Source organism: Callorhinchus milii, unplaced genomic scaffold (assembly GCF_018977255.1).
Source record: "Callorhinchus milii isolate IMCB2004 unplaced genomic scaffold, IMCB_Cmil_1.0 Scaffold1, whole genome shotgun sequence".
NCBI classification, from domain to species: Eukaryota; Metazoa; Chordata; class Chondrichthyes; order Chimaeriformes; family Callorhinchidae; genus Callorhinchus; species Callorhinchus milii.
Genome location: NW_024704742.1, coordinates 86,657,873 through 86,670,947, shown reverse-complemented (window position 1 = coordinate 86,670,947; position 13,075 = coordinate 86,657,873). Strand labels below are relative to the sequence as shown.

At 41.1% G+C, this 13,075-nt stretch overlaps 1 protein-coding gene across 4 annotated transcripts in view; it reads right to left on the bottom strand.

Annotated features, from left to right (window-relative positions):
• The window catches only part of apba1a (amyloid beta (A4) precursor protein-binding, family A, member 1a), a 131,024-nt gene that overhangs the window by 17,741 nt on the left and 100,208 nt on the right, over positions 1-13,075 (bottom strand). For 3 of the 4 annotated variants that reach the window (XM_007892666.2, XM_042332754.1, XM_042332741.1), the window contains 3 exons: positions 11,241-11,273; positions 9,439-9,525; positions 3,313-3,498 (listed from right to left, as the gene is read on the bottom strand). In XM_007892666.2, the coding sequence (XP_007890857.1) occupies positions 3,313-3,498; positions 9,439-9,525; positions 11,241-11,273 (306 nt within the window). The remainder of the gene's footprint in view (positions 1-3,312; positions 3,499-9,438; positions 9,526-11,240; positions 11,274-13,075) is intronic. The other variant, XM_007892667.2, reaches the window with a different exon arrangement.

The following is a 13,075-nucleotide window of genomic DNA, read 5'->3' as shown; positions in this document are numbered from 1 at the left end:
AATTGGAAACAAATATTTATTCTGCGGGTAAACGTTGCTCAGAACGCAATCAATCGTTCCCCGCACCACATTCTTTGAACAGAGACCTGGGAGTTCGGGTCTATTGCATATTTTGATGATTACATTTTTTCAAAAAATACTTTTTTTTAACCTGTCTTAAAACATTGCATAAATACTCATTATAATACAGAAATGCCTCTGCATGTCTCAACAGATTTAATTATCCCCACCCCAACAAAAAATTTTATATTTTACAAATGACTAACAACAGCAAAGCAATTAGCTTTGAAACGCTTCAAGACGTCACCACTTTATATACCAAATGTAAGGGGTATTAGTATTATTAGTATTAAATGTGATGTGGTTAGCATGTCCAACATCTCCTCCTCCTCCCGTTCTGAACTCGCTCTTTGCTGTATAATTAAATGTTGCAGATGACACCCAAGTGACTGAACAATTGCTACATTCACATACACATGAACTTGATGTCACTGAATGCTAGCTAGCACCTGTCCAACAGAATCAACACTTTTGTTTGCTTAGTTGGCTACAGTAAAACATTCATAAACAAACATGGTTCTAAACCAAATTATTTGTACAACACAACAGCTTTGAGGGACCTTTTGATAACGGATTTCCTTTTGAATGTCTAAGCAGTTAATCAATTCTGACATGCAACTTTTACCAATCCCCATCATCCTGCACACTCCAGTCCTCCACACCATTAAACAGTTCTCCTACTCGCCTCTCGTGAATTTTTTAAAAAAGAATTTTTGCCTGGAAGCCTCAAGGTGAACTAAGGCGGCAGAAACAGAGGTCCCGCAAAGTCTCTGCTCCACATTTCTCCCTATCGCTACTGAATGACCATCTGACGGGAAGTGAACTTGCAGCAGTCAGACAGGACATGAATGTTACCTTTCCTTCTTTTTGGAGATGGGACGTTTCCATGTCCCAAGGCTCCTCACCTGTACAGTGGCAGCCGAGCTGAGAGAGAACAGATAAGTCTGAGTGACCGGGAACCCCGATACACAAATCAACGAACATCTGGATGGGAAGCCAGCCGTGAACCATCCTCTCTCCCTAGTCTCTGAAATGCTACTTCAGTCGAGGAACACAATTGTCTTCCCAATCTCATTTTCTACCTTCTCTCCCATCCCTCTGGCAATACTGATGTATTCTGAAGAGCAGAATTAATGATCGAGTTTTACTCAAATTTTCTTCTCAAATTGTCTACCCTCCTCCACGCACCAACTCTTGTACAGTTCTAGGGAGTAGTTTGTTCAATACCTCATCTAAGTGGCCATTTCTCTGTGTATGAAACTATTCAGCCATTGGAATTATCACACCTTCACCTGCCTTCCAAACGCACACACCTAGTGTGTGATCGTGCTGAGTCAACCCTCGGGCAGGAGGGAGGGACGATGGCTGACTTTCCCATCCCAAACCCAGGGGCCTCTGACCTGGGGCAAACTGTACACTCCTACTGCTTTCCTGGCTGATATTGTACAACCTATCTCAGAGCAGGCCAAGCATACATGGATGCGCAAAAACTAAAGGGTGGGCAAAAACTCACCGCGCCCACTCCCGGAAGAACTCCCCCCATTCTATCTCCCATTCAATATTTTAATTATATTGGACTCCTGGTCCTGACTACTCTGTCCTCTCCTGGGGGAGGTAAAAAACATGAGACAAAAACATTCAGTGAATGCTTTTTGCATATACTGTGTTATTTGGGAGACTGTTCCAGATCCCCATCAACCTCTATGTGGAGTAGATCTTGTCATCTGTCATTACGATGATTCCTTGCAGGATCTCAACAAATTTTCTCCCCCCAAGTCTCCTCTTCTCATAGGCTCGATTCCTCAAACCTTCTACTATAATCTAGAGGATTATCTTGGTGATCCTTCTCTGCACCTTCTCGAGTGTCTGGTATGGCTCTCAGAGGTGGGGACACACTAGAGCACAGTATAGTGTCAGAGTAGTCTCCTTTTTTTTGATCTATTGTCTGCGCTATGAATCATCCGGACAAAGGCCACTTGACAGTGTTTGGGGTTTTGGAATGTGATCAGTGATCACTCCCAACTCTCTCTCCTGGTAAACCCCCTGAAGCAGAAGCCTCCCCACGAGGATCTTTATATTACATTTACCTGCATCAAATGGCATCTCCTTGCTTTCTGTCCAACCAAACACCTGAACAACAGCTCATCATGGGACCCCTTGACTCTTGATCCTACTTTGTCACTGATTTCAGTGTCATTGGCAGACATGGCTATAGTACTGTTTATGCCTACAACAATGTCATTGATGAATGTTAAACAGGACACCCAACACGGAACCCTGTGAAACCCCACTGGAGACGGGATTGAATGGGATCCTTTGACCACACTCTGGTTTCTGTTGCTCAATCTGTCACCCTCTGGTTTGCATGGTTTAATGTTACACTGACCAGAGAATGTGTTTCACTCACTGGACCAGACAATCCTTACATTTGAGGTTAAAAAAAATCCATCACTGCCAGCATTCTTCCGACAATTCATCTGACTGTAGTTAACTCTTCTGAATATTAAATTATCATTCTTTAAAGTTAACTTCCCCCACTTCTTCCCTGACTCCTTGTGCCAATGTGATAGTCTCTGCTTAGGAGGCTAGCTTGTAATCCTCTCACCATACACAGTAATCAGGGCAGGCAGCAACCTTGTTACACAGAGTGATTAACAGCCAGAAATGGTTTCTAACAATGGTGGTGGAGTCCAGGATGCTGGACTCGAAGAACCCTTTAGATGAAGTAATGGGTAAGATGGTAAGTTTGGTATTCTGGATGGGGTGATGATGACATATTAAGGTCAAATAAAGATTAACCCGTGGTTTAGTGACAAGTCTCAGCAAACACCCTCTTCTGGAGCCAGGCCCCAGTTGTGATATTTATCTTACAGTAATTATAACACTATGTTATTCCTAAAGTAAATGTTAATAACAGATAGGTACTTTTTTTAAAAAAGGGGGCTATGCCATCTGAACCTCTCTTGTTATCTCCTGAGATGATGTAACACATACAAGGTTGTGGGTCTCACTATACTGCGTACAGAGAATCACTCTCACGCACTGGACCTTCGGCTAAGAAATTACATTTCACAATGATTTCCAAAATCCTCTCCAGGACTAAAATAGATTTCTCCTTTCCTTCTGATGCGATAACAGGTTAACATTTAGATCAAGAGTAGTTTTACAAACTAGTTTTGAGATCAACAGTTCATTCACCTTGCTCCTTCACAACAGGAATAAAAACACAAAATAAATAAGACTGCTACGTACATCTTCAGACTCAAAAACATGGCAGATCATCTTGTATTGCCTCTTCCCATCATGGGAAGGGTGGGATGCTTCTACACTTTCTTGGGAATTGGAGCGAGGCATGCGACGACGAGCCATCAGTACAACGATATTCCCAATATCTGCTATATAGGAAATGGTTCTTAAAGGATGGTCCATCATTGTCTCCTGGATAAAATAAAGAAAAGTATAAACTCAGCAGTAAAACCTTAAGGAGTCAGAACTGATCATCACTCTCATCTTTTACTACCTCGATATTTCTTACAGGAATACTAACTACAACTCGACTTACACAGCCCAAAATAAATTGATGTAAATTGTCCAATAATGTTTTTAAGATTAGCCACCTTACCAAATTGAAATGCAATCCCTTTCACACAGCAAAAAACATCACTTATGCATACATACAAACTACATATATATATAAGCACACACACAATTATGAACTTACCAAAGCATCAGCAATGTCTGATAGTTTTTTTTTAAACAACATAGTGGCTGAGATCATGCTGCATTGATGAGTAACCATTTCAGACATTTCACACTATGTGATGATGGTGGTGGTGGTCGGTGGAGGTGGGGGGTTGGTAATGACATGGCAGTGAGTTTACTTTACCGTTCTTTAACTATGCTTGTTGGTCCCATATACAACCTTCAAGTCCTTCCCAAAAACAAACACACACACACCTACATCTTTGAGCCGAAGGGGCTTCTTCGTTCGAACCCTCACTTAAGATCTTCCTTTAGTCCCAACCACTTCCTATATCATCAGAAGCAGGAGCCAGAAACTAACAAAAGCAGGAAACTGAAATTAAGCCGCACCACCAGCCAATAACAAAATGCCACAGTGCATAAATCATAGCTCGCACTGATCTGAAGCCATTCTGTCTAAAGGATGAGGCGATTAGTTGTCACAACTGTTGTTAGACATCTCTGCCTGCAGCTCAGCGCTAAGCAGCTTGATTTGTTGGGTTGCTTCCTGTCAAATAACTATCACACAGCACAATCTAAGGGCTGAGGGCTCAGCTTTTAGCACAAGAAAGTGAGTGAAGCGTTCGTTTTAGTTTTCCAGAACAGCTTAGGGGAGGGTGGGATCTGACCTCTCCCTCACACAGATTTGGTGCTGGCATTGACTGCACTGTCATCCTGTCAGCTCAAAATCAACTCATGTTTCTGCATACTTAATAGCAGAGACTTCATTTATGGTTTTAATTTACTGAAACTGTCTCGAGTCTGAGGCTAAGTTTATTAACGGAACATTTTATTCATACCCAGGAATCTCGGTTAGGAGCCACTTCAAGAATATGTCAGGGTATGACAGGGTAAATAGCGATTCTATGATTTCTATAGTAATAAGATTACTTTCACTGGTCATTGAGTCAATAATGAGAGGCCACAAGTGAAGATAATCAGAAAAAATTAAAGGAGAGATTAGAGAGTGGTAGGAATGTTGGATTCTCTGCCACAAACCATGGTTGAAACAAAGTGCACATATTATTTTAAATGAGAATTTCATGGATCCTTGAAAAAGAGAAGTATTATGAATTACGAGGAGTGGAGTAAGAAGGTGGGCGTCTCACATGGAGAAAAAACACCATTGTGTCAAGTGGCCTGTTTTTGCGCTGCAACGATTTATGACTCTGATTTTACTGAAAACATTAGCCTATGTGAAGGGTGCTGTATAAATGCAAGTTTTTGAAGAGCAAACAAAGAGGAGTAAATTAATGTTACTACAGATTTACTGCAGAACAATGGCAGCTAGGGCCTGGGATGGTAGCACAGAGCGATTTGCTTTAACATTGTGGAATCATGTAACGTAGTGATTAGAGCACTCGCCTCACAAGCAAAAGGACCTGGGTTGGATTCCTGGGAAGGCCGAAACGTTGGACAAGTTTCCTTACTCCACAAGCCTCTGTAAGTAAGTATGAACCTGGTTGTCAGTCGATTGGTGGATCGCTTTTCCAGAGGTATTAATTTCTTTTTAAAAATAAATTGGTCACTCAATCAATGAATGTTTGTGGGACACTCCTATGGACAATTGGCTACCGTGTTTCACCCACAAAATATACAGTCAATTCGCTTCACAGTATATCCTGTGAAGCACTTTGAGACGTCTCAAAGATGTGATAAGGCACTATATCAAATACTAGGATTATTATTGTATATTAACATATGCAGCCTCTCAGCTGTATGCCCTCCTAATCACCATTTTAACTAGAATGTCTTTCTAGTTAATGATGGATAGATTAATAAAAGCCTGAAGCTGACAGTGTGATTGGGGATGTCTCTGCGCTTCAGTACTGGGTAACGGTTCACCTACAACTGTTAGTTGTTATTTCTCATTATTAATTTTGTTAAAGGCCACACAACCTGTTGGATTATTCTCTCTTCTGTGGACAAAAAGTTGGGTCAAAACTTATAAATTATGCAACTGTAGCCTGTTTTGTATGGACCTAGGTCCATTAGAAAAATGTCTATTCTGGCAATTCAACAGAACCCCCCAAAGAACTCCTGTCAATCAAAAATCCCTCCCGGACAATCCCATGCTTTGGCTAAGTTGCAAAAAGGAGCCATTCCAGATTTCCACTCATTGACAGAATTTAGAAATTGAATTGAAACTGTCATTTCCACAAAGAGGAGAGTTTTACAGTGTCCAACTCACAGCTTTTAAAGCACTGTAATGCTTTTTTTTAAAAATTCAGTATTTGTCTACATCAGTCTAAAAAATACATTCACAAACTCACACTCTGAAGACATTTGTTTTCACATTCCCAATCTGAATTCAAACAGAAAAACATTTCAACCCAATAAACATTACATTCAACAATAAACATATAAAAATAACATTTCTGGAGTGAGGGAGAAGAGAGGGAAGGTTTGAAAGAAAGGAGAGGGGGCAAGGCAGGGAGCGAGAATGTGAATGTGTATGAATGAGAGATAAAAGATGAAACAGTGAGTGTATGAGAGAAGAATGAAAGTGAATCAGCGAGTGTGAGAGGCGATGAGTGAGCAATCTTCCACTCTCCCTACTCCATGTCCGACATTATTTGTATAAAGCACTTGGACACATTATACTCTGTCAAAAAAACTATATAAATCCAAGTTGCTGTTCTTCAGATGGGGAAAGAACAAGCGAGTGTGACAGGCATTGCTGAAAAGACACAGAGGGAAAGACTCCCAGACAAATACTGACAAGAGAGACAGACACTGATGCAAACAAAACCTGAGTCTCACGCACACAGGGATACAATATAGGGATATGGTTGGAGGGGGATATAGGGATATGGACAGGAAAGAAAATGAGGGAGACAAAAAGAAGACAAAGACTCAATAAAAAATGGTTATGCTTGCTACCAACAGCTCGTCCCTACACACCTTCATACCACGTAAGACCTGCTCACTAATGGCCATCCTGGGAAGGCCACTTTACTAGCTCTTTAACGAATCACTGTTCCACACTTTTTTTTTTTACAAGTGGAACACTAAATTTTAAGTGGCGGGAAATTTGACAATGTTCTGTCCAAATAATGGCACCGCAAAACAACCTATTTCATTGATGGAAACAAATCACATGTTCTCGATTGTGCAATGTTAACTGCGCCACTCAAACTTTGGTGGCAAAAACCCCCCACAAAAACAAAGGACAAGAAACAAATATGAAATCTGCTTGCCATTTAACCTATTTTGAAGTACAGTTTCAATCTGAGTCTCTGAGGGTTTCTTTTTATAGGTTTTGCAGTGTTGAGTGTAAACAAAAAGGACAAGCATCTGCATCTGCAACTATATCAAAGCTGCGACATTACACTGAACAGCAGTAGACATTAAACAGACATTGAGCTTCCACTGAACGCTTCACTGTGTGACATCTTCAGATTTACCCCTTACTGACAAAGCTGGCTCCTGATACTGGCGGGATAGATGACGGCCCAATTTGATCACAGTCCCTGAAGATTTTGCACCTTTAAAAATCAGAAGTGTTGGAAAATGTCCACTGTCGGAAAATAATACCTCCCAGGGGCTGTCTTAGCTACGTAGGAACAAAAATATACATTGGACTGCTGCACTAATCATCCACCTCAGCTGCTGCCTAAATCTTTTTATGAATTCATTATGTTTACATGCTACAGTACTTACTGGAGAAGCTCACAAATATCATATTCATCAGTACTTTCAGCTTGCTCCAAAGTTAAGATTCGAAAAGCTCGAGCTGTTGATATAAACGTCCTCTTTTTTATCCTCTCTCCTTTGTCCAATTTGTTTTTTTGCATTAAAAATGCTCCAAAGGGAGCCAACCCAAAGGGATTCTCTGAATGCCAGTGGCAAACCATAGTTAGCCAGCAGATATCACAATAATAATAATCCTTATATTTGAAATAGTGCCTTATCATGTCTTCGAGATGTGTCAAAGCACTTTGCAGAATATACTCTAAAGAGTAATTAATGACTGTGTATTTTGAGGGGGAAACACAGCAGTGAATTGACACACAGCAGTGCCCACAAACAGTCGTGGATTGAGTGACCACATTATTATTATTTTGGAGGGATTATCACTCCCAGAAAGCAATCCACCAATCAACTATCAATTGGGATCCACTTAATGCCAGGAAAATAGAGACATGTGGAGTAAAGAAACTTCACTTTCATAAGGTTTCATAAGGTAGCTTGTGGTGAATACCATCCATTGGGGAGTTTGATCTCATCCTCTTAGACCAACTCCACCATCCTCCCATTACAGCATCAAACTGTTTCTTAAATTATTCTCCTGGCCTTCACCACCCTACTTGGCTGCAAGGATCCACTGCGTAAACAAGTATGTCCTGGTATCTGTTGGCTCTGGAACTCCCTTCCTCACTCCCTTCGCCTCGTCCCCTCTCTTCAGGTCTCGGCTGAAGACCTTTCTTTTCGACCACATCTTTGGTCACCTTCTTCCCCCTCCCGCTGGCTCAGCCCCGGGATCCGTTACTGTGAAGCGCTCTGAGACGCCGTCCAGCGTAGAGGGCGCTATATAAATCCAAGTTGTTGTTGTTGTTCCAAAGTTGCCCTCACGACCCTGGACCTTACCCTGGCAGGTCAGAAATGATTGCTCCATGTTCACTTTCTCTATTGATTAGGTTCCTCTGTGAGAGCCCTTTAAAGCATCACTTACAATGTGCTGAATATCTGTTTCCAATTCTCCTCTCAAGGTTTAGAACATTTGAAATGAAACAGCACAATTTAAACCAGGAGATTTCAAGCCCAACACAATACAAGGCTGGCATTGCAGCACACTATAAACCAGGCATTGTGTCAAGCAACTTGGGAGTTATGTCCACAGTACTCCTATCCACTGAGCTCTAGCCTACCATTAATCTTTGTTGAGCCCTAGATAAGTTTGTCCATCCAGGCTCTGGGGTAGGGAGTGGAACACTGATGAGTTTCCTGATCAATCAGCAGTCTCTCCTCCTGACACCCTTTTCAAAGCACCAAAAGGTTGACCTGAGCTTCCAATGGGCTTTTAAATACCACCCTTGGCAACCAATACAAACAAAATAGTTTGGAAGTTGCCACCCCCAAAGTAGGTGGTGCAGTTAGAAGAAAAACTTTTTTAACATAAAAATATAAAAGGGGAGGGAGCGAGGGTGGATGGTTAGAACACATAATGTTAGATTGGATAGAAAACATGGAAGGAAGAGAGAAAATGGAAAGCAAGAAAACATAATATTAAGCTGGACAGAAAGAGTGGAAAGAAGAGACAAAATGGGAAAGGATAGTGAAGGGAGGGAAAGAAAGGCATTGTATTTTTATTGTGTAGTTGGAGGAAGGGAGAGAGGGAGACAGACAGGGAGAGCTAATCAGCCAGTCAAATTGGAGCACTAACATTCTTCTCCTGCTCTGGTCGCCTACAGAGGAAATTTGGCAGAAGCCTACAAGCCAGTCACTAGCCTGATCTTCACAGTTCTGAGACTCCAAAAAGCGATAAGTAACAAAATAACTAACAAAACCAGACCCTCACAGATAATTACAGCGGACGTTACAATCACCCAAATGTGACAGAAATATTTTGTACTTGTAATTTTTCAGGTGGTGGAGCATAGGAACTGGTTATAGACTTTCAGCTTTCACATTTACCTGGGAGTCAGCGTTGAGCACTTTAATTCTCTGAGTAGAAATGAAGAGGTCCACCTCAGTCATGGGCTGCGCCTCTCCTTCAGGTGCCTAGAACAGGAAGCAGTAACAGGGCTGTGATATCACCTTTTAAACAAAACCACATCTGCTAGCAGTAATACATTCAATACTAAATATCACCAGCACACCATCGACAAGATCACTGAACATCATCCTTCACTTTTCACGGATTATAAAGCTTTCGAAATACCAACCAAAAACAGAGCATTGGCCTCCCTTTCTTAATTGGGAGAAAGGCATCAATCCACCAAGCTCTTACACGTACAAGGAGTTTAATCTGATCGCCACACTGATCCACTAATCCATAGTAAGGTGTTTTTTTCATGTGGAAATTGTCACAGGACACAATGTATTCTGTTACATGCCAGCAACAGCATCTTGGAGTACTGCAGACTCGCCTGGCTCAGAAACTACCAAGGCCGTCACAGAGGACCGGCTCAAATCCAATATTCCACTGCCAGGCCACACCCTTCAGTTAGAAATAATTCATGGCTTTTGGTACCTGAAGAAAGGAGGGGGGCAGGGGAGGGCTACAGATTTTTGAAGAAAATGAAATACTTCAAAGCACAAAACCTTTAAAACTAAGGAGGGTGTTTCCTCCCCCCACCCTTCAGAGTGCTACATTTGCACTGTTTACCAAACAGATCTAATGGAAAGTGCATAGTCTTTTTTGAGCCTCTGATTTGGGTTGGCATGACGGCCACAAGTTGGGAGACATTCATCAGGAAAAAATAGAAAACAGGATCACAATGTTAGAATCAGGCAAAGTTGCCATCAGGTTAATAGGATAGAAAAAGCGCCAGGAGCAAAAACCGTCCTCTTCCGATCCCGGCTGGCAAAAATAAAACAAAACCAAAGCTTATTTTGCTTAGAAGGATTAGAAATGCATATAAACCAATAATTCCACACAGCCACAGTGCACTTCAACTTAACGCTGTGAAACATAAACTTTTACATCTTAAAACACCAATAAAGTATACTTTCTGCATCCAGCAATCTGCAGATAGTGGAAAGGAGCAGAAGTGGTTTTTGTAAGTTGAGAGAAAAGAAGGAAAGCAAAAGGATTTCCGTGTAGATATCAATAAAGAGCAGAACAACCGAGTGTTTTGGCAGCAATATAACTAGTCCAAATGTTGCGCTGGGTAACGGAGACACGATTCTAATCAGCAGTCAGCAGCATTTCCTGGCTCGCTGGTTTGTCTCATCCAAATTAATTGAAATCTGACGACTCCAAGAAAAGAGGTGATTGTTAGTTCTCAGCTCCCTTCCATATGATCTGGAAGCAAGAATCATCATTGTTCTGGTTTTAAAGCTCTCTAAGGTCTCCCTTGCCCTCCACCCCTTTTAACTCCAACCCCCAGTTCAGGTGCAAACCCTTCATGGTCTAGCGCCTTGGGACATCCTCCCGACATGAAAGGCGCTCTATAAGTGGAATTTGTTGTTGTTGGTTCAGTTCTGAATTGCTCAAATAAAAAAAATGAAAACTGAGAGGCCGTGAGCAACGGCGGATGGGACTCCAAAATGAATCGTGAGATGGCTAATGCTGGGTGATAATCCTGGGATGAGAGGCTCCTTCATCAAAGCAGGAGGGTAATCAATGTGGCCATAGGGACTGCCTCCTGTCTGAACTCTGTGCGATTTACTGGATGCAGAAAAGTAAACCAAGACAACCAAAAAAAAGTTAGAACGTTTCGAAAGAAATCAAAAACAAAATGCAACGACATCAAGCTGATGAGGTACTGCACCTTCTTCCTGTTTTTGGCCAATTTCTGGGCCATCTGCTCGGCATGGAACAAACAGAGATAGGAGAATGGTTAGAGAAGAACTGACAGACGCATAGCAGAGGAGGAATCACAAACTGCAGCAGCTTGTCCTACTCAAAAGCTCTTCAGAGGGTGCAGGATATGTAGCAAAAAAACATCCGTATAACTTCAGCTCCTTTCCCTCCCAGTTTGTCCTCACATATGCAAGTTACAAATATTCAAGAACTTTATAGCTCTGCACAATCGTTTAAGCATTGAGAGTGGAGGGGGTTGGAATGTGGAGAGGTGAAAATTACTTTTATGAAGTTCTCTTCACGTACAATTGTAATCTTGAACTTTTTTCCTGGGGTATTTTCTACCAGCTCTTTGAAAGAGCTATCCAATTTAGTCCCAATCGCCCGCTCATTCCCCATAGCCTTGCACATTGTTTCTTTTCAAGTATATATCCAATTGCCTTTTGAAATTTATTATTCAAGCTATTATTTTCTTACTATGTATTTTATTCTCAAAGGTTTATTATGATGGGAAAGTGGAAATGTAGATTCAGACCACTGTTCCCATTTGCAGTTTCTGAGATTGACATGATCTGACCCACCTCTCCTCCCAAAATAAATAAATCAAATCTCTAGGTTTCAGCTACACTTAAACTAAATTTGGGTTCAGTACTATGTTTCATTTTTTTTAAAAAAGGATTGCTCTCATCTGAATATTTCCATGTGGTGCCCAGCGTTTAGGGAGCACTTTGTTAATGCTCTGAGTAACACCTATTTAATTTTAACACTACAGAATGCTGAATATTTTTGACATTGTAGTACTATAATTAGAATAGGCACTAATATCTCAAACAACTCAAGCAGAACCCACCATGCCTCACCCCCACCCCAAATGAAGGACATCCTGTTAAATATTTTCAATAAATTTAGAAAATAATTATTTCATGCATTCTGCATTCTCGAAGACATTGGGAAATCTTAACCCATTTTTGTCACAATGGGAGAAAAAAATGCTATTCCTAAAAGCATTCAATTTCTTAATTAATGCCATTCTTTAATTAAGGAATAGTTCACTGACTGCATCAGAATTGCAATCTAAACCTGTCTATAACGATTAAAGGTTTGGAAGCGAACAGTCCTTCCTCTGTTAATTCTTTCGCCACTACTGAGAGCGTAACCTGCCAGTACTGTACTGTGATGCTCAAAAATATTAATGGCAAATTCTTTCTGTGGCACTAAGGGCTCAGTGAGCAACTAAGCCTTACCTGGGAAGGTCTCAGATTTGATCAGGTCTGTGAGTTAGAGTCAGCTGATCTTCACCTGGCTGGCCGTAGTGGGTGCTGTAATTCACCTCAGTACCCCTAGGTTATGGAAGGAAAATGTAACAAGGGTTCCCAATCAAAAGACCCCTTCTGAGGGTACTAGTGTTTGAATGTTTTATAAGGACAAGATCACTGTGCTGTGACCCCCGCTATCAATAGCTATCAAGATTCGTACATGAATAATGGCTACTTGAGCGAGGTACTGGATGTCACCCAGCAAACCACATAGGAGGTAAAAGGAGTCAAATGCCTTTTATGAAGAGGGGAAGTGGGGGAGATAATGGATGAGAATATAAACATGTATGTACTAATTATCTCAATTTAATAGCAGGAGTCATTGCAAATCCATCTCTTTTTCATGAGCATTTCTGATAAGAGCATTCAATCTCTTCAAATCAAAATAATAAAAGACAGTCCTTCAAAGGTTTTCAAAAATCTCTCTCTGGAGATCAGCCAATCTCAACAGGTTTACAGCTATTATGAGCATATATTGCAATAGATT